Here is a 25,456-nt window from a genome sequence, read left to right as displayed (position 1 = left end):
GGTACCTGCCAACTCGGGGGTATGTTTAAAATTCCCCATCACAAATCATGCAGTACAAAAATCATGATCTCCATTTAGCTGATAAGGAAAAAATACAAAGCTGCTTAATTTAAAATGAATTCCAATTAAACCGAGAGAACAAGTCTAAATGTGAGCTCCTATCTCTGCAAAGGGGAATGGTACAAGGAGCTGAATATTTCGACTTAATTAGTATGCTTTTTTTCTGTTTCTTGAGAAATTACATGTGGATGACTTACAGGTGTGTCAAAACGGAGTAAATGTGTTTCCTCAAAGATAATGTCAATGAGGGGGAAATTCCAAATGAAGAATAATTTCAAATTATGAGAAAAAGAAAAGGCAGAGGCAAATACAAAGAAACAGATGACGACTCTCCAATCAAAGCCCTCAATTCCTCAGACTCCACAATTCTGTTCCCCAACAGCTGATAAAGGAGAGGCATGGTGGAGGACAGATGAGACTCAAATTCCAGAATTACACAAATATCAGAGAGGATCTTTCCTGAGTTGTAGAGACAGGCAAATGTTTAATTAAAAGTTCTGCTCCTAGAGATGTTCCCACTTTAAGCAAACTGCTGAAATGACTACTCCATAATTCATGTATCATTTTACTACATTCTTCCTTAAGTAAATCATGTGTGCAGGGTCTAAATTAACTGTCAGAAAGAGACAAAGTGACAATAAAAGCTGGTTTTTAAAAGAACTTAACCCCTTGAGGTTGTGTCAAAAAATGTGATGTTTCCCCTAAACATATCCTGTGTGAAGAGTTGAAGGCAAGGCATTTTAATACAGATTCTAACTTTCAGGTCTGGCTTAATCACCTCAGAGTCTTTGTCCAAAAGAAAGCGTTTTCTTTCTCCCTGAGTGAATCGGAGTTGAGGGAAGCTAAAAGCTAGACACCTCTCCCCACAAGGAATGATAAAAAAAAAAACAAAACAAAACAACAACAACAAAAAAAAACCCAACAACTTTATTTTGGATGATTTTGCTGCCTCGTGCACCTAATGATAGAGTGCTCCTGACAAGACAGCCACGGCCATCCCTGCATATCCCTGATTGCAGGAAGAATTCTAACATGTGAAGCACACCTCTGACATCACAGAGGACTACATCCAGAGAGTCATTTCTCATGACTGGAGAACAACCCCCCCCCCATCACCTGCCAAAGGTATTTACCACGTTCACCTGTCTTGGCCAGTTCACTCTTGAAAGGGAGAATTTGATTGCTGTAATTTGCATATCGGAGGGTGCTTTTATGCATTAGGATTGTTAATTTTAGAAGAAACCTTAAAATTGAATTCTTAAAAAAAAAAAAAAAAAGACTAGAAATCTGTGCCTCTATTTTCCCAATTATACCCTCTATGAAAATTAAGCAAAATATGCATGTCAGGGCTGTACCATCTCTGTCAGTGAAGTTGCTGCTGCTCACGGACAGGTCATCGGGAGTTGCGGTGCCATTGGCAGTAGGGTTCCCAACTTTCCTCTGTGTCAAGTGCTCCAGACTCATAGCACCACTTTTTGGGGAATCTTTCATCAAGTTGAGGAAGACCTAGAAAGAGAGGCCAGATCACTTTGTTAACATAAAAGGTATATATCTCTTAGGTCCTCGACTTTGACTTTCAATTATTATCTTATTTATTAAGACAACTATTTCCAACTGACATTAAGAGAACATCTTTACATATAAAAGATGGTCAGTCTCATCTTTCGGATGAAAAGTGTTGGAAAAAAAAAAAAACCACAACATTTTCTTCTCAGAAATCAATCTTTTGTTAGAATGGTACTGAGAATTTTAAGCTTTTCTGATGTTGTGACAGGATTATTTAAAAATACTTTCCCCTTTAATTAGAAAAAAAGAAACTCCACATACTTTTTTAAGGACAGAGAAAGTTATATGAGCACCAGCAATTAAAGTAGTGGCTGGGGTAGGGATAGGGAGAGAGCTCAGCCAGTGAAGCATCATGAGGGCCAGAGTTCCATTCCTAGAACCCACGTACAAAAGACAAATTCACAGTGTGTGCTTGTAATTTCAGAACTAGGAAAGTGGGAAGATCCTGGAAACTCACTGAGGTCCAGGCCAATTTGTGACCTTGTTTCAAAGAACAAAGTGGTCAGTTCTAGAGAAATAATCCTAGGCATTGTACCATAACTACTGCAGGCCTGTGGATAAGAGTGCATGTGAACTCCTGCAGCTTCACACCACACACACACACACACACACACACACACACACACACACACACACACAACACACATTGATATAAACAGGAATACGGTACAGATAAACTCCAGAGGTACAACGCTCCCCTATGTTTACAGCGCTGGGTTTAATTTCCAGCACTTTAAGTTAAAAAATTAATAGATAACTAAATAATGAATGAATGAGTAAATAAGTAGACGGGTAAATAGGACAAGCAGTAAGCAGATGGCCACGTACCTCTTCGACAGTGGTGTCTGAAATGCCGTAGCAGCCGATGTTGAGTTTACCCATGCCCTTGTCCAGCGCTCTCAGGAGTGACAGGTACGCTCCTGACACCTTAGTGTTGAACGGAGGGAGCACGTACACAAGCTCCCCCCCAATGTCCTCCTTGAGGTAGGCTTCGGGGAGGTGTGACTGGATCATGGCTGTCACTGTCACTGTGTCACAGATTGCGTTTGTGTCTAAAGTCTGGCTCTGGGGACAAAAAGCAAAGTTACGTGAACTCTCCCGGGTTGGACCACACGCCATCCCTCCGGCCATCCTTAATCTCACAGAGGGACTTACAAACCATGCTCCTGCCCACTGTGTTCTCCCACCCACCACTCCACCATTCTCTCCCTTGCCTTAAAGGGGTGGCAGCCCTGCATGTCAATAGCGACTGTGCAGTATTTCAGGCGATGGTGCATGTCCCCCTTAAGGTCTCTGCCCCCAGGCAGCCAACACACCCCATCCCCTCACCAGCTCTGACTCATAGCTTCACTGACACTTCCTTTTCCCAGTCCTGCCTTATTTATATCTACATTTATAGAAATAAATGTTCTATGTGATTTGTGTAATTTATCATTTACTCATTGAAAGCATGTTAAATAATCTACACATTAAGTATGACCTCTGAAACTTTCCCCTTCCATCCAGCACAAAGTTTATGAAGTCAGAATGTGGAGTTCATATCAGGAATTCACTGAGGCAGCCCTAGAGCCTAGAATAATGCTTGGATACACTGATAAATTAATTTAATGGGTTTTTGTTTGGTTTGGGTTTTGAAGCTCAAGAATAATTTTGTTAGAGTTTAAAAGAAAATATGGTATAGATTAGATGAAAGTGTCCGCAGCCATTGGGAGGGGGATGTGGAAAAATCATGCCTTTTCAGTTAGGCCTAGGGTAGAAGCAGACAGTTTACCAAGGATGAAGCTTTTATTAAAACAACTCCTAATGACTTATTGCTATGTCCATAAAACAGTGCACATCACAAGGCTTATCCGAGAAGGTCCTTGGTGTAGATGATAATTAACTCAGAGACCCTCACCTAATCAACGTGCAGAAAATGAGAGACTATGACACGATCAGCTGTACTTGGAACATATATATCATACCTCTCCCCTAAAAGGCTCAGGGAACTTCAAGGAAGTGGGGCAGAAAGCTTGTAAGAAACAGGCATAGTTGATGACTCCAAGAAAACAGCCTTTTTCTGGACACAACAAGGCAGTTGCACAGTGATTGTGAGAACATGCGCAAGACCCACTCTAACTCCAGCTGGACACACCCAGCATGGATCTGGGAAGATGGGCACAGCATCCCTTCACTAGCTGAGAAGAGCAAATCCCATGTGCCGCTGGGAGAGAGAGAGAATCAGTTTTGCTTAATGACGTGACCGCTATTAGGTTGACCACACTCGGGGCAGGTTTCCTGCTCCTGAAAGTAGGTGGGCATGCAAATTGGATGTGGAGAAGGGGAAACAAAGCTGAAGCAGGGTGGGAAGGAAGGGAGAGATGGAGAGAGTTACTATGGGAGGACTTTGGGTGCAAATATGGTCAAACTACATGGTATGAAAGTTTCTAAGAATTAATAAAATATTACTTACAAAAATAGGAAATAGCACTCATAAGAGTGGAAGTAGGCAAGGGGTCTAAGGAAAGAGCCTTCTCAGTGAGCCTGAATTATTTAGTGTACCTTGGAAGTTATGCTGGGATGACTTAGATATAGAGCCATTCAAAAGATGATGAGTCAGTTTTCACTCTGCAGTTAACACTTGTTATCACCTAGTGAAGACGTGACTTCCTATTTGCTCTTCATTGGCTTCCTCTGAGCTAGAAATTTTAAATTCCTCAGCAGAGGCTAAAATGTTTTGGAAACAAAAAAAGCTGGCGGTCCATTAGTGACGTTTAAAAGGACGTCAGTTTGCGCAGTGCCCAGGAGCATTGGTAGTACATGGGGAATTATCAGAACCTTAGGAAATTCCGGAGGTCTAACGTGGACTTACTACTGTATCAGAGACTCTTAAGAAGGGAGCAGAACTCTGGGGGGTTTTAATCAACATACTTGCTGACATTTAAGAACCACATAAGGCGGCGCAATGATGGGTTTTAGCAATGAGTTGGACAGACTTTGTCTCCTCTCATTCCCCTGCGATGGAGCGCACTTTCTCATACACACCTTCTTCTTGGTGAGGGTGAGGTGGTAGCCATCGCCGAAAGCCTCCTTAAGGTAAAATGGAGATCCGCAGCATCGGAGGCCACCCTGCTCCAGGAACGCAATGCGGTCGCTGAGCACTTCAGCCTCGTCCAAGTGGTGTGTCGACAGAATGATTGTTCTGGCTTAAAAAATGCAGTCGGGAACAACATAGAATGAAAAATGAGGATACAAGGCCCCACGGAACAGAATTAGCAAGAGTAAATCCTGGGATTTCGGAGGACAAGAGTGGTGTTAATTGAGGTGAGTGAACCTCCACAATGATCAAAGGGAAATTCAGAAGCCTGCTATTAAGTGTATGGGAGGGTGTCCTGGACGTGTTTCGGCATCTGGCAGGTGCTTGTTAAGCTTTACAGCCAATGTCCCTCATGGTCCATGGGCAGCAGTCACTTTTGTCAGAGTTTTGCCACTACTGTTTCAGTGTGCACCTCCTCCCTCTATCGTTCTTGCTCACTCTCTTTCCTTCACTATGAAAGAAAACAGCATGAAAGTCTTCACTCATCAGGAAAGTGGGACAGAGGGGAGGACATCCTATTGGGACTTTAGGCGAGAGAAGAGTGGGAGAATGGGGAAATAGAAGGATCTAGAGGGCCCTGAAAACCTACAAGAAGAACATTATGATGGGCGGATCTGGGCCCAGGGGTCCTGCTCAAACTATGGCACCAGCCAAGGACAATATGTGCAGTAAACATCGAACCCCTACCCAGATCTAGCCAATGGACAGGACATCCTCCACAGTTGAGTGGAGAGTGGGGACTGACTTTCATATGAACTCTAGTGCCATATATTTGACCATGTCCCCTGGATGGGGAGGCCTGGTGGCACTCAGAGGAAGGATAGCAGGCTACCAAGAAGAGACCTGATACTCTATGAGCATACACAGGGGGAGAAAGTCCCCCTCAGTCACAGTCATAGGGGAGGGGAGTAGGGGGAAAATGGGAGGGAGGGAGGAATGGGAGGGTACAAGGGATGGGATAACTATTGAGATGTAATATGAATGAATTAATAAAAAAAGAAAAAAAAAAAAGAAAAAAACAGCAATTTAAAAGACTCTTCGAATATTCCTCTCTGATTAATCCCCTACAGCCTGATTGCTTCTCTGCATCACATCCTGTTAGCACTTATTTAGTCTGTTTTCACTTTATTTTCATTTGTGTATGTTCGGTGTCTCTAATTAGATCCTATGCTTCTCTAGGTACTAGGCAGACTTTGCAACTACTGTTGGATGTACATGCGGCCACAAAGGCCCGTTGAGTTCAACTCACAGTAAGTGCTGGAAAGGTATTAATTAATTGACCCAGAAATTTCATCAAGAAATCTTAGGAAAGAAAGGGCCCACCTCGGACATTTAGAGGGTTTTATATTATACACAGAAAAGCTTCAGTTTGATTTTGTGGAACCCCGAGGGTAGAGTTATGACTGTTTCCTGGAGAGCTTATGAGAAATATACACATACCGGTTTTGTTCTTGGATATGACATCCCATATGCTTCGACGAGAGCATGGGTCTACTCCGGTGGACGGTTCATCCAGAATCACAACCCTTGACCCACCAATGAGAGCTATGGATATGGACAATTTCCGCTTCATTCCTCCTGACAGTGTTCCAACTCTTTTATGGCGATGACTATACAGTCCAGTGTCTTTCAAAGTCCTTCAAAGGATAATGAATGGTGCTATTGTGTTAACTAATCAATTTGTCTTCAGTGAGGTGCAATGCACTACTGATAACACGTAATGGTTCATATTCATTTATCATCTAACTATTGCCATAAAATAATTACTAAGAAAAAAACACAAGAGAATATATAGTCCCCTTATTTGACAAATGGTTGGAACATTGGACTCTTTTGTGCCAGATTATGACATAGAGAAAAGCAATGAACAGACAAACAAAAAACAAACAAAAAACAAATAAACCCTTTTTTTCATAAAGCAATTGTATGTACATGTGTCCAGAATGTGAAGAAGATCCAATAGATAAGCATAATCTCAAGAAAGTTTATAACATACCATGTGCTAACCAGCACACAATTAATGAAACAGAGAGATGAGCAAAGACATGTTCATTTGGCCGGGAGTAGGACAAATGGCTCTCAGGAAGGGTGTGGGAAGTTAGGTTAAGAACAAAGAGAATGACTTATGCTCGGAGTCAGCTGTGTCTCGTCAAGTGTGTGAGTAGGCTTATGTTCACAGAGCCGAGTATATGGAGAGTGTGAAACAAAGTAGCCAGATGTGAGGAGGAGGACAGGCCATGCTGGATCTGGTAGGCCTTGGTAAATGACATTATGGGATGTCATACTAAGAGCTGCAAAAGCCACCTAAGTTGATGATGCAAGAATGATGTGGTCTGATTTATAGCTGGCAAAGCTCATTCTGACAGCTCTTTGATACGAAAAGACGGAATAGGGGCAGGTAGTATCTGGAAGGTCAGTTAAAAGGCTTTGGGGTGTAGTATCCATGCAGATAGGAAACAAAATATTTGGGGCGACATACAAAGGCACCAAGGAAGAGATGAACAATGCAAGTATAACCATCTGAGAGGATAAAGTTGTTAAACGTGTGTGTTATCACAGAAGTAGAAAGCAAAGCAAAAATGTCTGCGAGAGAACATATTCTATTGCTATCGCTCCCAGAGCCTGACCAACAAGGTACGTGTCCTTGGGCAAGGTTAGTGAGTCCTGTGCTTGTTTCTGGCTTAACTCACCTTTTAACCTCCTCATGGAGCTGTTTTTTGGTCCAGTGAGGGACTTTGATGGAGCCATATAAGAGCAGGTGCTCCTTGGTGGTGAGGTAACTGAACAAGACGTCATGCTGCATGCAGACTCCCATGTTCTTCCGAACAGTGTTCAGGTCTGTCTTGATATCTTTTCCATATACAAAAATAGTACCTGCTGAGGCACCAAAGAGCCCGGTCAGCATGGAGCTGGAAATGAAGATATGATAAATTAGGTATGGACCAGTCACTCGAGGTAGATAGCGAGACTAAATACAACTCATATGTTAGGAAAAAAAAAAAAAAAAAAAAAAGACCTGGAGGGGGGGTGAGAGGTTGCACTTCCTCTTTTAGTGAAGTCAAGCTGTCAAATAAAAAAAGATAAGTGGAAATAAAAAGATGAAGCTGACTTTTAAGTTTTTAGTTATTTATGGTGTTGTATAAATATACACAATAGTGGTGGTACTTTTAACACTGAGGGTGCTTTTTTGATTGAGAGCACACTCTCTCCTTGAACATACTGTGTTTCCTTGGAATCTTATTTATAGACTGGCAAATCTCCAATTTATATCTGAATTAGATCCTATCACTTTCTCCCAAGGTTGGCCAATGAATCCAAGATGATGTTGCATCTTCACGAGATTCCTTACAAGGTCTATAAGCTAAGTATGATCTTGTCCACAATATTATATCTTTTTGTTTCTTTCATTTAGTGACAAATTCATACACTGTTTGCACAAAACTGTATTTATTCTTTCTTTGTTTCTTTGCTTCTTTCTTTCTTTCTTTCTTTCTTTCTTTCTTGTGGAAAGGCTTCAGAAATATTTTTCTTTTTGAAATAGAGTTCAAAAATTAACATGCTACTTTAATATACCAGATCCTTTTAAAAAAACAGTGTTAAGCCATAATGGCATATACCTCTAGCACAGCTACTTGGGAGACAGAATTGTTTTCAGAAGTCATGTTTTCATCTTCTTTGTCTCTTGGTTACCTAACTCTACCACTATTTGCTACTGTCACGGGCAGTAGCTATCATCAGAGGCCTGATTTTTGATGCCCCTACCTCTTCATAAATCCTCTTGGTTGTCTTCAGTCCCAATCTCTGTATTATGGCCAAAGTATTTCCACATAGAAAACCCCAATAACTTTCAAGTGATTAGTAAGTTGAGAAGTTATTTAGTAATCATCTCCTCCCTCCATTATAACATTACAAATGTCTAGAGAAGCATCCGATTTCTCACCCATCCATCATAGTACTAAATAATGAATCAAGGTAATATGTAATCTCTTTATAACATCCACTGACACACAAATAACATGCCTCCTTTTGCTATTTAAGGGTTTATATATGGACCAATAAAATAGGACATTCTCAGCTAAAATTATAGGCTCAGCAAACATCTTCTCTATCTCTTTTCTCTCCTGGCTTCTTATTTCTTACTGGAAATGTAGCTTTATAAGTGTTGTATTCTAGAATGCCAACCCTGGCTTTAAAAAGGTCATACAAATAAGAGGCTGCGCGTTTATTCTTATCACAGCCTTCATTTATCTCCAGTTATTTAGAAAAAAGTGTATTGATGCCAGCATTTGAGCAGGCATTGAACTTACTACAAATGATTAAAAATAGAACATGGTAAGTAAAGTTTTTCATGGTACGTATCCCTTGGACTAGTGTTTTAATATAAGTGAGTATATACCGTTTGTCTCTTTTTGCTTCTGGATGAACTCACTCATTATGATAATTTCTAGATCAATCCATTTGTCCACAAATTTCCGGAATTCCTTGTTTTTAATAGCTGAGTAGTATTCCATAGTGTAAATGTACCACAGTTTCTTAGTCCATTCTTCTACTGAGGGACACTTAGGCTGTTTCCATGTTCTGGCTATTATATATAAAGCAGCTATGAACATGGTTGAGGATATGTCCCTGTTGTGTGGTAGGGCATTTTCTGGGTATATTCCAAGGAGTGGGATAGCTGGGTCTTGAGGAAGCCCTATTCCCATTTTTCTGAGAAAGTGCCAGATAGCTTTCCAAAGTGGTTGTACTAGTTTGCATTCCTACCAGCAATAAAGGAGTGTTCCTCTTTCTCCACATCCTCACCAACATGTGGTGTCATTTGAGTTTTTGATCTTAGCCATTCAAAAAAGTGGGTCAGAAGAGAGGACATCCTATTGAGACTCTAGGCGAGAGTAGCATGGAAGAATGGGGAAATAGTAGGACCCACAGGGTCCTGGAAACCTACAAGAAGAACTTTATAACAGGCAGATCTGGGTCCTGGGGTCCTCCTCAAACTAAGGCACCAGCCAAGGAGAATATAGGCAGTAAGCTTCGAACCCCTACCAGGACTTAGCCGACGAACATGATATTCTCCACCGTTGAGTGGAGTGTGAGATCTGACTCTCACACGAACTCTGGTGTCCCTTTTCTGACCACGTCCCCCGGCTGGGGAGGCCGGGCGGCACTCAGAGGAAAGATAGCAAGTTACCAAGAAGAGACTTGATATTCTAAGAGCGTATATAGGGGGAGGAGGTCTCCCTCAATCACAGACATAGAGGAGGGGAGAAGGGGGGAAGTGGGAGGGAGGGAAGAATAGGAGGAAACAGGGGAAGGGCTAACAATCGAGATGTAATGTGAATAAATTAATAAAATTTTAAAAAAATAGAACGTGGAGCAAGCAAGACATTCTCTTAAGGGACTGAGTCCAATTGCATCTTCGCCTTGATGTCAAATATGCACAGGTGATGCCCTGAAGGCTCATTGTCAAAGCAAACATGCAAGTGATAAAGATAACATAAGAATCCTGGGATTCCCAATAACCCCTGTATCTTGACACAGGACAGTCAGCAGAGAGAAACAACAGCCCGCGTGCTGCTCTTGACCTTGGCCTGTGTATGATGCTGGTGCTGCTCTTGACCTTGGCCTGTGTATGATGCTGGTGGCTCTCTGTTTCTTCATGAATCAAGGCAAGCAAAGACTTCTGTGATCAAGCAGCTGGTGCTCTTTACTCATGCTAGGGTGTGCAAGCTCAGACTAACGCCTGGCCTGCTTAGAAAGCCGACAGAAGGGACAGACTGACAGATGTAACAGGACAGATCCCAGGCCAGAGATGGAACAGAGAACGCACTTGGTTTGAACAGAGCGGCTAGAGGGAACCTTTCCCACAGCCCCGTCTCAGCCGGTGTGTACACTCCGTGTTGCAGGAGTCCTCCACTCTCTGAGACAGTGGTTCTCAACCTGTGGGTTGTGACCTCTATGGGGGTCACATAGGAGATAGCCTGCATATCAGATATTTACATCATGATTCATAACAGCAACAAAACTGCAGTTATGAAGTAGCAACAAAGTAATTTTATAGTTGGAGGTCACCATAACATGAGAAACTGCACTAAAGGGTCACAGCGTTAGGAAGGTGGAGAACCACTGCTTTAAGACATGCCAAGAGTACTTACTGGTATTTCGGGTTTATACTGAATTAAACATTTTAAGACACATCGGGTGGGCCAGGATTAAGTGCCGGCCTAAGATAGACTTAGAGGTCACAGTCTGGAATCCCTCACTTAGGTCCTACTTTACCAAGGGCAAGTTGAACTGTCCGGAAGATGTACTAGCTCTGCTTTCTTCTTTGTGTAAGTTATTAGTTTATAAAAAAAGCTATCATTAATAATATCCTTCTTTGACATTTAGTCGAAAAATAACATACATTGTTGTGGTCTTGCCGGCTCCATTTGGCCCCAGCAATGATGTAATGTGGCCTTCGTAAAAGTTCAGATTGAGGTTATCAACAGCTGTTTTTGAGCCATAGATCTTTGTGACCCCATGAAGGGCGACTCCAACTTGGAGATCTTTAGGTTCAGGTTCAATGTTGGAGGGAAATGCGGAGTCAGGACCTGGAGAGGAACCAAGAGAAGAGTAGTAAGTCCATAAGTAATTAATAGAGCTGGGTTACACTTTCTTCTAAAAACGGCCGGTTTTATAAATATGATCTTTAAATTTCAAGAGCTCAGAAGCAACTGATTTACTGTCCTCTCCAGCTCCCTTCTGACCTGCTTACAGAATGAGCAAGACTCCAAAACCACACTCTCTGGGGCTTATTATGTCACCCTTCTCTGTCGGAAAAAGCAGTTCCCAAATACAGCGTCATAATTTTACGGTCTCTCTCTCTCTCTCTCTCTCTCTCCCCCCCCCCAACAGAGCTTAAAGATAACCCCAAAGGTTTGTTCTCTGATTGGGAAGGATGTTATCAACTTATGAAAGAAATGTTCGCAGGTTGTGGTTTTACAGTAACAAGGTTTTCTCAGATCTGTGGCTCACAGAATCCAGCTGGTTTTCTCATCTCTCCCTTCTTCAGGCTCCACCACCACACCACTGGCACATGGTATCCCTACTTCACAGAGACGGTAGCACTCACCCCGTGTCAGTAAAGCATGAGCTTTGCACAATTTTTCTCACATCAGCAGTAGGTTATGCTACATTAACCATTTTTGTTTCTTGGTTACTCCTATGACTGGTAGCAGATGGCTAGAGGAAGGGATGCAGACTGCAGGCAAGGAATACAGTTTTTCTCTGTGTGAGTGTAACCGGACCACAAAGGAATCTACAGTCTTGGCTTAATTAGCAACATATGCTAACCAACTGAGCTAATGAGCCCAGAAGAAGGCACAGTTCAATCCCCGTAAGAGTGTAAACACATATGTGGAGACATACTCATCCATGACTAAAGGAATGATAATTTTACCATTTAGAAAAGTGTAATTAAACCACTAGTTATGTCATTTTTTAATGTCATTTCTCTTAAGGCGACACAGGCTATTGACCTACTTGTCTTATTGGCAGAAGGGTTGGTGTTCTGCATCATGATATTGGTAAACATCAGGCCATTGCTTTTCTCATGCTTCACCTCTGCGCACCCAAATCGCTCTTTCCAATAGGAAGGAAGAACTGGAAAATACCAGGGAACTGCCATGCCATATGTCCCTGTAATGAGAGCGCATGAGGAAGAGTGATTACTAACTAAACAAGGAAACACTGTGAACGGCTCAGGAAACTGCTTCTCTTTATAAAATACTGTGAACTCAAAGGCTAAGCTCAGTTGACAAAGCAAAGCCAAAAAGGTCATCTCTTTTTAAAAGCAATGTCAGTGAAGTACAGTTATTGTAAGTTTGCCCATTTGTTCACCTACAAATGCAAGTGTGACGACAGTCCTCTGTTAAAGCAGTTCTATGACCCCACAGAGTTCTCACGGGGTCCCTTTGCATATTCTCTGGTCCTACCCTATGCCCCAAACCAGTACTGATATGCTTTCTGTTCTCAAGACAGTCATCTTTTGTAAGCATTTTGTGCAAATGAAAGCACCCAATTTTATTCTCCCATCCATCAGAAATGTACACATATCAGTAACAGTTAGTGGGGGAAACACCTGAACTTGTTAGAAAGGCTAACTACTTGAGATGCAAGGTGCGATTCCAGTCTGTATTCTAGAATGTAATTCATTCTCCATAAAATTAAGAAACATGGGTCTTGCATTTTTGATGTATCATGCTTCTATTTTGAAACGCTAGTGGGACCTGATACACCATCACGGGATTTTCAATTTGCCTATCTTTAAAAGAACTGGGGGGGAGGAACACAGCAACACATTTAACCTGAAAATGAGGGTTAATTTGGGGGTTTAGTATACTTTTTCGGCTATTGCACACAGCAAGCTAACTGTTGGTACATACGTACTAGCTGACTGACAGTGATGACAGCCACAAGAAGCATCTGTGCAGGTGCCTACCTGGGAAAACGTTCCTGACGTACCAAGCAATAAAGAAATAAATGAAAGAGTCTGCCAGGATCAGACAGCACAGCCAGCCAAATGAGGTAGTGTCGCCCTGAACAGGGGATCTGTACATGTTTTCCCATTGAAGACCTGGAAATTGAACATGGGTGTTTATTCTTCCTGGCCACACACTGCAGCCAGAGATAAAACGCAGGTGTAAAAAAAAATTTGAACATACCAACACCTTGCTCTTCATATCGGGCAATATATTGGCTTGCATAGCTGAATGCTGTTGGGGACAGCAGGCTCTGGGAAGAAAATGAACAACAGTGATAGTTCCAGTAGATCTCACTGAGAGAGTCTCAACATGCTTAAGATGTTAGACATATAGACAAAATAGATGCTCACTCTCCAAGTCTATTTTAAAATACTGAAGTCCTTTGTGAAAAATGTTACAGAGAGAGAGAGAGAGAGAGAGAGAGAGAGAGAGAGAGAGAGAGGGAAAGACAGAGAGACAGAGAGACAGAGACAGAGAAAGAGGTAATTAACTTGGAGAATGTCTTTTAAGAATCCAAAATATATGTTTAAGCTTATTAAATGTTGCTCAGAGATTTATAAGGTAGGAAATTACAGAGTAATAGAGTGTGAAGACTCAAATTAAATGATATCGGGGCCAGAAAATGTTTCTAAATTTATTTCAGGTAATAGAATTATGAATGAGAATATACTAAAATATTTATTGGTTGAATATTGATAATCACTACAAATCATAAATTTAAGTTTTGTTTAAAACTAGAGCAGTCAGTGTTGAATTAAAGTTATTCATCAAGATCTATGCCTATGGACAGTAAAGCCTTAATATGATGGGAAGTGCTCTGCTTTCTGAATTTTAAATGCAGTCCTCTTATTACTCAATTTAGTGCTTCTGAATGAGGAAAAGGCAGAAAAGAATCCACATTTGAGTACTGCTATATTTGGGTGTACAGTATCAATGCCTCCATCACTGTTCCCGCAGGTATGTGTGACTCATGAAAACCATGAGTACTTCTTATACATGAGAATGGTTATAGCACAAGAGGTTCTGAAATATGTAAAGATTTGAACCAAGGGAAGTCAAAATTCTGGATGATCTCCAAAACACAGCAGGTAATATATTAGCTGTTCAAGAACCATAGCTCAATAGCATCACTAATGGTTCTAGAAACTGTGGGGGAGGGGAGAGGGGAATCTTTCCTTTCAGAGTAGACAGCACACTCTATTATTAGAAGAGTTAAGTTTATTTTTCTATCACTTTACTTCTAATTATGCAATGAACTTTCAGCTTGAGACTCTGTTCACGAACGAAGGGAGGGTGGCGGTATTTATAGCACACAAGAGTGCACTCCAACAGCTGACTTACCATGAAAACTTTTATAACGTAGCTCAACTCATCCTCAATCGTAACGAGGACGATAAATGGGAAAAAGGCAATGACGTAGATGAGGCTTCCAATCAGAGCCGCAATGTTGGTGTTGTTGAAAAAAACACTGATGAGGTAGCTCATGGCAATCACTGAGAAACTGTAGTCCGAAAAGTACAGGAACAAAATGAAGCCATTTGTCTTGGGAAGAATATTGCCAAACTTGAGTATAACGATGAGGATCACAATGGTAACCAGTAAAAACCCAACACTCTCTATAATCCAGGCAAAGAAATGGCTGCAGGAGTTCACACCCATCATCTTCATGTACTGGAGGAAGAAGAGAGAAACCCAAGTTACTTCTGTACTGTGACAAAATGTCCAGGAGTCTCCACTCATGCAGAACTATGCGTTCAAACAATGTATGTGAATCCTCTCTGATTGGTAAGACTTTTTGTACTAGCTCCTCTCAGATTTTATGCTCTCAGAGTGGCATCCCAATATAACAATGATTCCATTGGAGAAGACCTTTCTTCCATGTAAAAACACACATTTCTAGGACTAGTGCGATAGCTCAGTAGAGGCACTAATTTGCAGACTTGACGACCTGCAATCAGTATAAGAGCTTAGAAAATGGTAAAGACTGACTCCTGAAAGTTGTCTTCTGACCTCCAATACATGCATTATGGCATAGTGTATCTGCCTGGTCTCTCTCTGTCTCTTTCTGTCTCTGTCTCTCTCTATCTCTGTTTCTCTCTGTCTCTCTCTCCTCTCTCTGTCTCTGTCTCTCTCTGTCTGTCTGTCTGTCTCTCTCTCTCTCTCTCTCTCTCTCTCTCTCTCTCTCTCTCTCTCTCTCTCTGTGTTTCTATGTCTGTCTGTCTTGTCTCTTTCTTTCTCCCTTCTAGAAAATAAATAAGTATACGGCACTTGCTTAGCTGCAGAGGTCTTAAGTTCAATTCTTACACACACACACACACACACACACACACACACACACACACACACACCTCTATGTGCATTACAGTTCTAATTTTGAAACTTGAATCTGGCTGACTTCTCCAGTTTAAAATGATTTCAAATATGACATCAAATATATGGTGTCTCCTCTATTATTTTATGGCATGGACTTGACATGTACTTAGGTATAAATATATCAGTGTGGGAAAAAGCCACACATAGTGTAACTTCAATTTCAATCCAGGGATTGAAATAATAAAAGTCTCTATATTTAAAAAAAAAAAAAAACCTTAATGAACAATGCAGCGATGGCTTCTATTTTATGAGAGAATCAGAATAGATGTGGAATCTTATTACTCAAAGCCTGTCAGTTTGAAGGATGGCCTTCTGCCTTTTATGATGACCTCCTCATCCCTTACATCAATGGACAGTCTTGGCATCTTCTTTTACAAAAAGACATTCACACACTTAGGTATCTGAGATGCTCCAGGTCAGCTTCTCAGCTGATACATTTTTCTGACTCAGTGATATCCCCAGGGCTGAAACATGCCATCAGAGTATCTGGTCCCAGGAAGGCAAAAAGAGTCTGATGACCACAACCCCTCTTCAACCCCCATTGTCTTAAATGTGGCACAAGTGGAAGAACGGGGGAACCTGGCTAGTCTAATGTCCAGTTTTAACAATTTATGATTAATATTAAGTTTATAAATCTAATGTCTCATTTTTAAGATAATAAAAATGTCCACTAACAGCTTTACAGTCTAGTATTTTTTTTATAGAATAAATCCTTTTATAACCCATCTCTCTCTTAATCCTGTATAGAAAAACAACAACAACAATATTGCACTAGGTACCTTATTCTATAAGCCGATACAGCAAATTTTGCCTTCTGTTTTTTCCCCCAACTTATCACATTTGATAACTCTGCTTGCTCTTGTTGTTTCCATGGAGACAGATACCTGCCTGCCAACAGTCTAAGCAGCAGGCCTTAAGCTAATCACCACAGAGAAAAAGCCAGTGACTTCTCCTCTTAACTTTGTCCTCTCCCTCACCTTCTCCTCTCCCTCCTCCTTGGCTCCATCCCTTCTGCAGTGAAGACTCATCAATGTTTCCATAGGAATAAGAGGGGAGAAGTCAAAGTGAGGAAACTGCCTTGAGCAAAGGGTCACCATAGGAAGTGTCCCCTAATTGCAAGGCTTATTGTTTTTAAATTGAAAACAGAATTACATTTTAATTTTTTTTTTTAGAAGCAAAACTCACTGATTTTACTCCAGATATTTTCTTGGTACTTCTCACTAGGTTTAACGTATTATTTTGTCAGTTTTGATGGCTGCACATCAGAGATACTTGTCAATCCCAGAGGGATTCTGAGTGCAGACTCTTTTTTTTCTGCCCCAGTGTTATTTACATTTTGAGATGTAATTACTTATGGGTGCTTGAACATAACCAACTGGTCCACTCATAACTAAACTATTTAATCATAATGTGGCCTATAAAACAACAACAGTAATTTAGAAAACCCTTCAAATGCAATGCATATGAAAAGACACAATGCTGGTATGTTTTCTAAGGTAAAAAAAATCACATATCTAAAGCCATGATGAGGCTATGAAATGAAGTGCACACCGTGTATTCATGCATGCTTCTCTCCCCCTGATTACCAACATCCCCAGTTTAAAATCTTCATGTTTCTAGAAAATTCTTCACCCATAGAAGACAATTGGCAAGCCTCACACCTGACAGTGAAGGTGATTATGATGGTAATTAGGAACCTTTTAAACCCATGATGGGATTCTTGTTGCTAAAAGCTGATAAAACTTTGAGACTGGTCATTTCATTTTTCACTGATACAGGCTGAGCTCAGTTCTCCCTGAAGTAGGCACAGCCGAACACTCTAACATGAAAGTTTGGTGCAAAACTTAAGGATTGTATGCCACGAGGACAGCTGTATTCATAGTGAGAAAGGGCCCGGCGAGCACACAAGTCATCCATAAATCATCTAGAATTGCTGCCAACTTCATGATAACAAAGAAGACCAATGTCGTGGATGGAAGATGGCCCACAGAGGAGGGCTGGCTGCACTTTCATGATGCCATTGGTTCCTCCTCAAAGTGGCAGATGTCAGGTGCCGGCTTTGTAATCAAAGAGTCACTCGTCCCAAGCCTCCCTCACCTGCCAGTGCAATTCATCAATATCTGATAACCAGCAAAGCCTTGGTACACAGTGGTCAAAGCTGGCTCAGTTTATAGCAGTCACTAAGAAAGAGATTCCAGAAGAATTTGTAAGAACATGTCGATACAGTCCTAACGGGCTTCTGCTCAGAGGCTAACGCTGACACAGGAAGAGAAGCCACAAATATTCATGTGTTTGCTTGTCAGCAGTGTCATCCAGTTCAACTGGAGGCCAATGACATCTTTCATTTCGATTTTTAAAATGTACTTTCTTAACAATAGATTATATGTATGTATGTATGTAATTTTTGTAAGTTTAAAAAGGACGGTGTGATTATTAATGGGAATGTTCCAAATTCCTGCTGGGAAAGGATGGTGTGTGGTACAAAAGCATATAAAAGGTGTTTACTATGAAGAGCATGGGACCGAAGACTCTTGTGCTCTTACTAACTCATGGATAACTTGGATTGTCTGTTTGAAATGGCAGGAAGACTCTAAAATTTGTCTCCAGCTGAATATAAAGTTCCTGCAATAGAGTCTTTGAGGAACCGCATGCAACTAGCTCAGAAACACACACACACACACACACATGCACATGCACACACAAACAAAAACACACACAGGCACAAACACACACACACTCATGCACATGCACACGCGCACATTCACACAGAGATGCACAAACACACACACAGACACACACAAACACACACATATACAAACACGAACACACACCTCATTTAAAAACATGATTTTTTTAAAGCCAGGCATGGTGGTGGACACCTTTAATCCCAGCACTCAGGAGGCAGAGACATTAGTTTGAGGCCAGCCTCGTCTACAAAGTAAGTTCCAGTATAGCCACAGCTACACAAAGAAACCCCATCTCAAAGAAAAAAAAAAGATATTTTTTGTTATAAAATTAATGTTTTTATATCTGTAATATTTTAATTATTAAAAGCACAAAATGTAGAACAAAATTCATGAAGGGCATTTTAAAGAATATTTTAAGGCTTAATTTCAAAAATAGACTTACTGGTTATTAATATTTGTGCTATTTTCAAAGGTAAGGAGATTTCTTAGTGACACACTGTAACAGGGTCAAATATTAATGACTTCAATGAGATACAGCTAAATAGGTTTTTTTGCCCCAATTTAAAAATAATTATAGAAAGCAAGGAATAAAATGCTGTTTTTATAACCTTTATGTTTTAATTTGAATGAAAAAGAAGCAGGATATGGGCACTTTCATACTTTAAGTGAATATAAAATGATGGCATTAAAAAGTAATTTCAAGTTTCTGGTAACCAAAGAGACTGACTGTTATCATTCTTGAAACATCTTACAATTCTGTGCTATTAAAGGAAAACTACTCTGGTTTAGACCATGACTGGATGGAAGTCAAGACACCCCTGTTAAAGACCGTAGCAACTAACTAGGTTCATCGCCTTCAGCAGGTCACCTCTCACTTCCTGGGCACACACAGCCTCCTTGTCTGTGAACCTAAGGGCGTAGCTGTGAACTGAATGCAGAGTGCAGAAGGGAAATCAAGCTGCAGACACTGGGGCTATCCCCTTCACGTCACACCTTTCCCAATTCATGTCACAGATGACTGGCAGAACCAGAAGATGCAAAACCTCAGGCTCTGATTTCAAATTCAATAATGTTTTATCACTAGGTAACTTTGACCCTGTGGTCATGTAGTTAGAACTTGAAAGTGGATGCCTACTAAGTGAAGACACAGAGCTGGCACACAGAAATGGCTCACTGTTAAAAATATATCTTTCACTTCTTCTGCTGAGAACGACTGCATTATGCTCTGGTAACACAGATGACGCCAAGCAGCATTATGTGCTAACACAAAACAAAGTGACGAGTGAAATATACATACATATGTGTACACAAGTATATATAGATGCAATGCACAAGTATGTTTGTGGCTTTAATCATGAGTGACATACTTGAGGTCTGTATCTGTTTTGAAGTAGAAAACATCTCTGCATCTACCACAGTTTTCTACTTCAAAGTCACCCTTTAGTCTTTAAAGACCCGCTTTTGAGGCTCAGGAGCCTGAGACATACAAAGTGGAAAAGACCGCGCAACCCAATTAAGGTTGGAGGTGTGAATTCAAGCTTTCAGATTGTCATTAGAATATCATGGCAGACTGTCTGAAAGACAGCAGAGCTTAAGTCAGTTTATGAGACATTTAGCAAATAGTAACTGAAAGATAAATCCAAGAGACGAGGTATACTGGAAAAGGAACTTGTTTTCGAAAAATCAAAATGAGCTTCATGCCTGCATTGGTTGCCATGTCAGCCATCTTTCTTCCTCGACAGCATTAGTAGTATTTAAACACTGTTAGAGCTTACATCCCATAGGTAATTATCCTGGAAAATATTACTGTCAGGGTCATAATTATATTCTTATTTTAGTCAATGTTATTCTGATTTTGTCCTCTCAGATGTACTCATTAAACGTCTTTTGTGTCACTTTTTGAGAAAACAAAATAAAAACTGCCTTTGTGCTCTGTAAAAATGTTTGTCTTTTCCCCTAATTCTCAAGGTGTGGGCTGTGCTGGCTGAGTCTAAAGGCGGATGACAAGAGTCACAGTAATTAGCTGTTCTGTGACTCGGATGCACTCACAACGAGAGAAGTTCTCAACATACCTCATGGAGCCGAAGGTCCTTCTCATAAACAAGCTTCTTCACAAAGGCAGCAATAAATACCACCCAGGCGACCATGAGCACAATCGGCAGGGAATAGGAGACACTAGTGAGGAAGCTGTGGACCAAAACAGAAGATGCAGTCACCAAAAAAAACGCTGCCCTACGGACTGCAGCATGCAAGATGTCCACACCCTCATGTGTGGAAATAACACTCCCATTAGGGAGCTCAGATTAACTGTTAGTGCAGCCCCACTATTTATGAAGTGGGAAGCTGACTTAACAGTGGGCTATCGTTTTTGTTTTGGTTTGTTTTTACCATGGTGGTACAAGAATGAAAGCACAGCTCCAGGTGGTTAGAGAAAATTGTCATATTCTTCAAATTGTGTTTGAACTACGTCCTACTTGAGGAAATCATTATATGGCTGTAATTGCAAAGCTCAAAACTTCTCTTATCTAAATGGCAGATTCAAAATTAGATGATGATTGGCATGCCAATCTAAAAGTGTCAGTGTCCAGAATGACTCTAATAACTTTTAAGGAAGTTCATAATTATTATTAAACACAATTCTGCTAAATTACATAAAACTAAATCCAGAACATTGTATTTAAAATGCAAAAAAAAAGAGACATGAATTCTTCAAAGACATTTCATAAGCGGTGTAGACATACCTCTTTTAGCAATATGTTGAACTAGAGGGGCCTTGGAGAGCCCCACCTGCCCTACATACATTTCTGAGAGGCTGAGCACAATGCCAAGGGTCTTCTCTGGTGTTTCTCCAAGTTGACCATAGAGCAGAAATGCCCTAAACCGTATAAAGTTTCAGAGTCCTGGTTCCAACCTGAAACCTGCTCATTTATTGTGTATGAACAGGGCAGGAATTTGCTTCTGAATAATTTCCCAGAAGCTGCTGGTGGTGGTACCCAGGAAGTCATGGCCTTGACAATCACAGCCCTTTGATGGGCAGAGGCAAAGACAGCTGTTCTCAGGGCCGTTTGGCAACAATATGTTTTGCATCTTGGGCTGGACAGAAGCCTTCATTTAGAGAAAGGCCCCAAGACCATTCTTACACACTTGAGAAAAGTGCAAGTATTAATGGACCACAAGGTCACTATCATTTGTTATCACATTAGTGTGCAGAAGCACATCACTACTGGAGAGATACATGCTTATCAGGGGAAAGAAAATATCTGATTTGCTTCCTGGGGTGGATGTTTGTAATAGGACATTTGTTGGATGCATTTTATCTTGGATCGGGTCCATTCTTGATACAGTTTCTGGATGTAGAATTAGTAACCAGGTAAGAACTCCCATTGGTTAATAACAACTCTCTTGTAATATTTCTTCCAAAACACAGTGCGTTTCAGGTCTAGTACTGAGAAAATGGAGATATTGTCATCAGTTGGCTGTGTATCTTAGTCAACTGACTCAGAGCTCTTTGGATTTCATTCTGCAAACTGTGAATAATGATACTGCTTCTATTTAACCAACAAGGGGCAGAGGCAGAACAAATAAAATAGCATATGGGGAAGAATGCAGTGTGTTATGAAGAGTTTACGTTTATATACAAGGCAGCCTTACTCTCACTCTTTAAAGAAACACCCCGGCATGCTCTTCTTTAGGTCCTAACCATATGGTAAAGACCTGGTGAACGGCTTCCCTGCGTTTAAGATGTCAAGGCAGAAGGGGTTTCTCAAAACCCTGTTTGACCACTCGCCAGGCCACTTACTTGTCTTTCATGAAGCAGGGGTAGGGAACTGCTTGAACCTGGACGGCGACTTCCTGTGAGTTCCTTCCTGTTTGTAATTCAATGATTGCTCTTTCAATGCTATCCTGCAGATAAATGAAAGCCCGGCCATAGATCTGGTTGTGTGATGGAGAATTGTGAGGCCCTGGGGCCCAGATCTTGGTTCTTATGCTCCTAGTGGTCTGCGCCGTCTTTAGGCTCATGCGGATAGTATATTTTATGATAGGAGGGAGAGAGACATATTTGGAGTCATCGCCTCTGTGTGAGCCTCTGTTAGGTGGAAGCTTAAAAATGACACCTAAAAATAAAACAGCAACAACAGCACAAAAGTTACTTTATGGGCAGCATTACTCACTGGTCAGAGGGTGTATGTAAGGGAGCAGCCGGAGAAATGAGTTAGTAATGAAACTGCGGGTTCAGGCTTTGATTTAGAAGGATGGTTTCTTTAAATAAAAAAAAAAAGGTGTCAACCTCAAGGGCTCAAAGCTGGAGTGAAGAGTATAATCACAAAGTAAGTGATGGATTAAATATGTCACTGTAAGCCACTTAATTAAATTACAAAAAAAATGTTTAAATGGATGATCTCCACTGATAATGAAGCTGGGCTTAGCTACACCTTTTAACTACATGATGCTTTTCATTCTTAATATTTTTTTGCACTGAAACTGGATACTTGTTGAAGGCGTCTCATGCTGAGACGGTGTGGTTGTTGACTAAACGAAAAGTCTTGGTTTATACTGACATCAGAACGGGCAGCCACCTTCAGGGTTTGTTTGTTTGTTTGTTTTTGAGTTCTGGATGAAAGAAGGAAGAAACAAACTTGCCCCATTTTAGTACACAGAGACACTCTAATCCTAATGGGAGAGCACTTACTTCCAAAGAGCTCGTTTTGTTTGTAGAGCTGCTGGGCTAGCATCTCCATTTCCTCTACAGTGTCTGCTGCCTGAATGCGGTCATAGAGCACACAGGAAGAAATGTTCACTGTCAGGGAAGACAGCGTGTTAAGCTGATCAATGACATCAATGTTGTTCACTAATTTCAGCCTGAGAACATCTAAAGAAGGAAGGAGAGAGAGAGGGAGGGAGGGAGAGAGGGAGGGAGAGAGAGGGAGGGAGGGAGGGAAGGAGGGAGAGAGGGAGAGAGGGAGAGAGAGAGAGAGAGAGATTGATTAACACCTTTATTCCAAAAGTGGCAAAGCAAAATCCTGATGGTTTTGGCAAATGGTAAACGTTAAACCAAATTATAGCAATGAGGTGATGTGTAGTATTTCACACTGGGAAAAAATGTGTGCAGTTCTGAAGAGATTCATTGAGGAGAATGTTAAGCCAGTTACAAATACAGTTAACCCAGGCTCAAATAGATGCAAGATGATGTAACCGTGTATTCTGCTACAATTTAAATAACAAAGTCCTAAAAGCGAACAAATCTTAAAAATTATACATACAGCGGCTGCGGAGATGGCTCAGTAGGTTTAAAAAAATACTTGGCAAAGAAGCAAAGGTACCTGCGTTTGATTGCTTGGCACATATGTAAAAGCCAGGCATGGCAGTGCCTGCATTGGCAAGTGTTGAGGTGGGGACAGAAGCAAGCAAATCCCTGGGGCCTTCTAGCCAGCCGGTCTAGGTGAAATGGCAAGCTCCAAGTTCATTAAGAGGTGGTGACTCAAAAAAAAAAAAAAAAAAAAGAAAAAAGAAAAAGAAAGGATAGAGAGATACTGAAGAACACATCTAATATCTATTTCTGATCTTCATATGCACACATATATAAATATGTTATGTGCACATATTATGCACACAAAATAAATAAGCACATATGTAATAAACTATGAGCTAGCTATGACAATTTTAAATAAACTAAACAAAAAATGCTTCCTTAGGACAAAAATTGTTCACAGATTAAAAGAAAAGAGAGAGAGACAGAGTCTGTGGAGGATATACGCTGTACTGTAGAGGGGCTGAAAATCTGGCTCAGCAGTACAAAGCACTTGCAAACCCAAGTTTAGTTTCCAGCACCCACATCAGGTAATTCACAGCCACATTCTTCTCCAGCTCCTGAGGCTGTCACGCCCTCCTTTGGATAACATGGGAACATGAACTCTAGTCCACATTCTCTCACAGAGGCATGCAGGTATCCATGTAATTTAAAATAAAATGAAAATCTTTAAAATAAAACCTTTAAGACAAAAGGCTGGCCCACAGAAACACTTAAGGTACCTAAGGATGTCTATTATATACTTGCAACTTTCTTCTATTTTCAATAGACAGTCTTAGGAGTTCAGTTGGACGGGGACAGCTCCTGTTGAGCATACGCAAAGTCCGGGATTTGATTCCTAGTACCATCATCATAAATAAACAATAAAGTCTTATGTGATTCATCTCTATTCATATCTAAATTAACCTAGACAGTATGACCAAGATATAATTTTAAGTAATTACTCTTGGAGAAAGAGGATTTAATTGTTCCTCAATTGCAAGATGCCTTGTGAGGAAAGCAGCAGGGACCATAGGTAAATATAAAATCACAAACTAATAGACCATTTGACCAATTAAGCTTTTATTAACTTGATCATCATGAACACTGAACTGTGACTAAAATAAATGCTTCTAAGCAGGTCCCCTACCTTATCCACAACGAGTCCTTGTTCCTCATAGAAGGAAACTCTCTAAATACATTTCTCGGTATATTCAGAAGTAAAAGGCTTTACTTGATGGAGATGCTGGTGACAGAAGGCTATGTTGTTGTTGAACACTGTGGCCTCCAGCAAACACCAGAATAAAGGAGGGAGGAAAGGCTCTGGAGAGGCAGCAGCACCCCCAAGTTCTAACTGAATACCCTCTTACATGTGTAATTATAATACAAGCCTCATTGACAAACATATATATAGATACATACCTCTCTCTCTCTCTCTCTCTCTCTCTCTCTCTCTCTCTCTCTCTCTCTCTCTCTTTGTGTGTGTGTGTGGGGGTAGGTGGTTGTGTGATCAATTTTGAGCATCAATTAGGCCTTCAAGTGGGGTAGGATCACTGTTATACTTACTTTAATCTGATTATAAATTCTAAGCCTTAGCTCCTGTTTTAAAAGTTGAGGATGATAAAAAATTTACTTAAGAACTTTATATTTTATCCATGATATTTTTATCAAATGGTGCCTTACCATTTTCTTTTGGAAAATAAACCCCCTAATACCTTTTTTTAACCAAAGGGTTGACAATCGTCAAATGCATGCAATTACACACCACACAGCTACATACAAATGTCAACGCAATACCTCTCCACTGGCTTGCTACCTAAGTCATTTGGGTCCCGGAGGTGCTAGGGAGGAGGAGGGCATTTGCTCTGCCACTGCCAAATTGTGATGC

At 40.8% G+C, this 25,456-nt stretch overlaps 1 protein-coding gene across 1 annotated transcript in view; it reads right to left on the bottom strand.

Annotated features, from left to right (window-relative positions):
• The window catches only part of Abca12 (ATP binding cassette subfamily A member 12), a 157,447-nt gene that overhangs the window by 32,884 nt on the left and 99,107 nt on the right, over positions 1–25,456 (bottom strand). Inside the window, exons 21-33 of the mRNA XM_051154135.1 lie at positions 22,972–23,151; positions 22,081–22,396; positions 20,354–20,468; positions 14,563–14,892; positions 13,402–13,471; positions 13,179–13,313; positions 12,221–12,376; positions 11,103–11,289; positions 7,393–7,611; positions 6,143–6,339; positions 4,651–4,811; positions 2,455–2,691; positions 1,416–1,566 (exon numbers count right to left, since the gene is read on the bottom strand). Of these exons, the coding sequence (XP_051010092.1) occupies positions 1,416–1,566; positions 2,455–2,691; positions 4,651–4,811; positions 6,143–6,339; positions 7,393–7,611; positions 11,103–11,289; positions 12,221–12,376; positions 13,179–13,313; positions 13,402–13,471; positions 14,563–14,892; positions 20,354–20,468; positions 22,081–22,396; positions 22,972–23,151 (2,454 nt within the window). The remainder of the gene's footprint in view (positions 1–1,415; positions 1,567–2,454; positions 2,692–4,650; positions 4,812–6,142; positions 6,340–7,392; positions 7,612–11,102; positions 11,290–12,220; positions 12,377–13,178; positions 13,314–13,401; positions 13,472–14,562; positions 14,893–20,353; positions 20,469–22,080; positions 22,397–22,971; positions 23,152–25,456) is intronic.

The sequence above is a fragment of the Acomys russatus genome, chromosome 12 (genome assembly GCF_903995435.1).
Source record: "Acomys russatus chromosome 12, mAcoRus1.1, whole genome shotgun sequence".
Lineage (NCBI taxonomy): Eukaryota > Metazoa > Chordata > Mammalia > Rodentia > Muridae > Acomys > Acomys russatus.
This window is presented reverse-complemented; position numbering and strand designations above follow the sequence as displayed.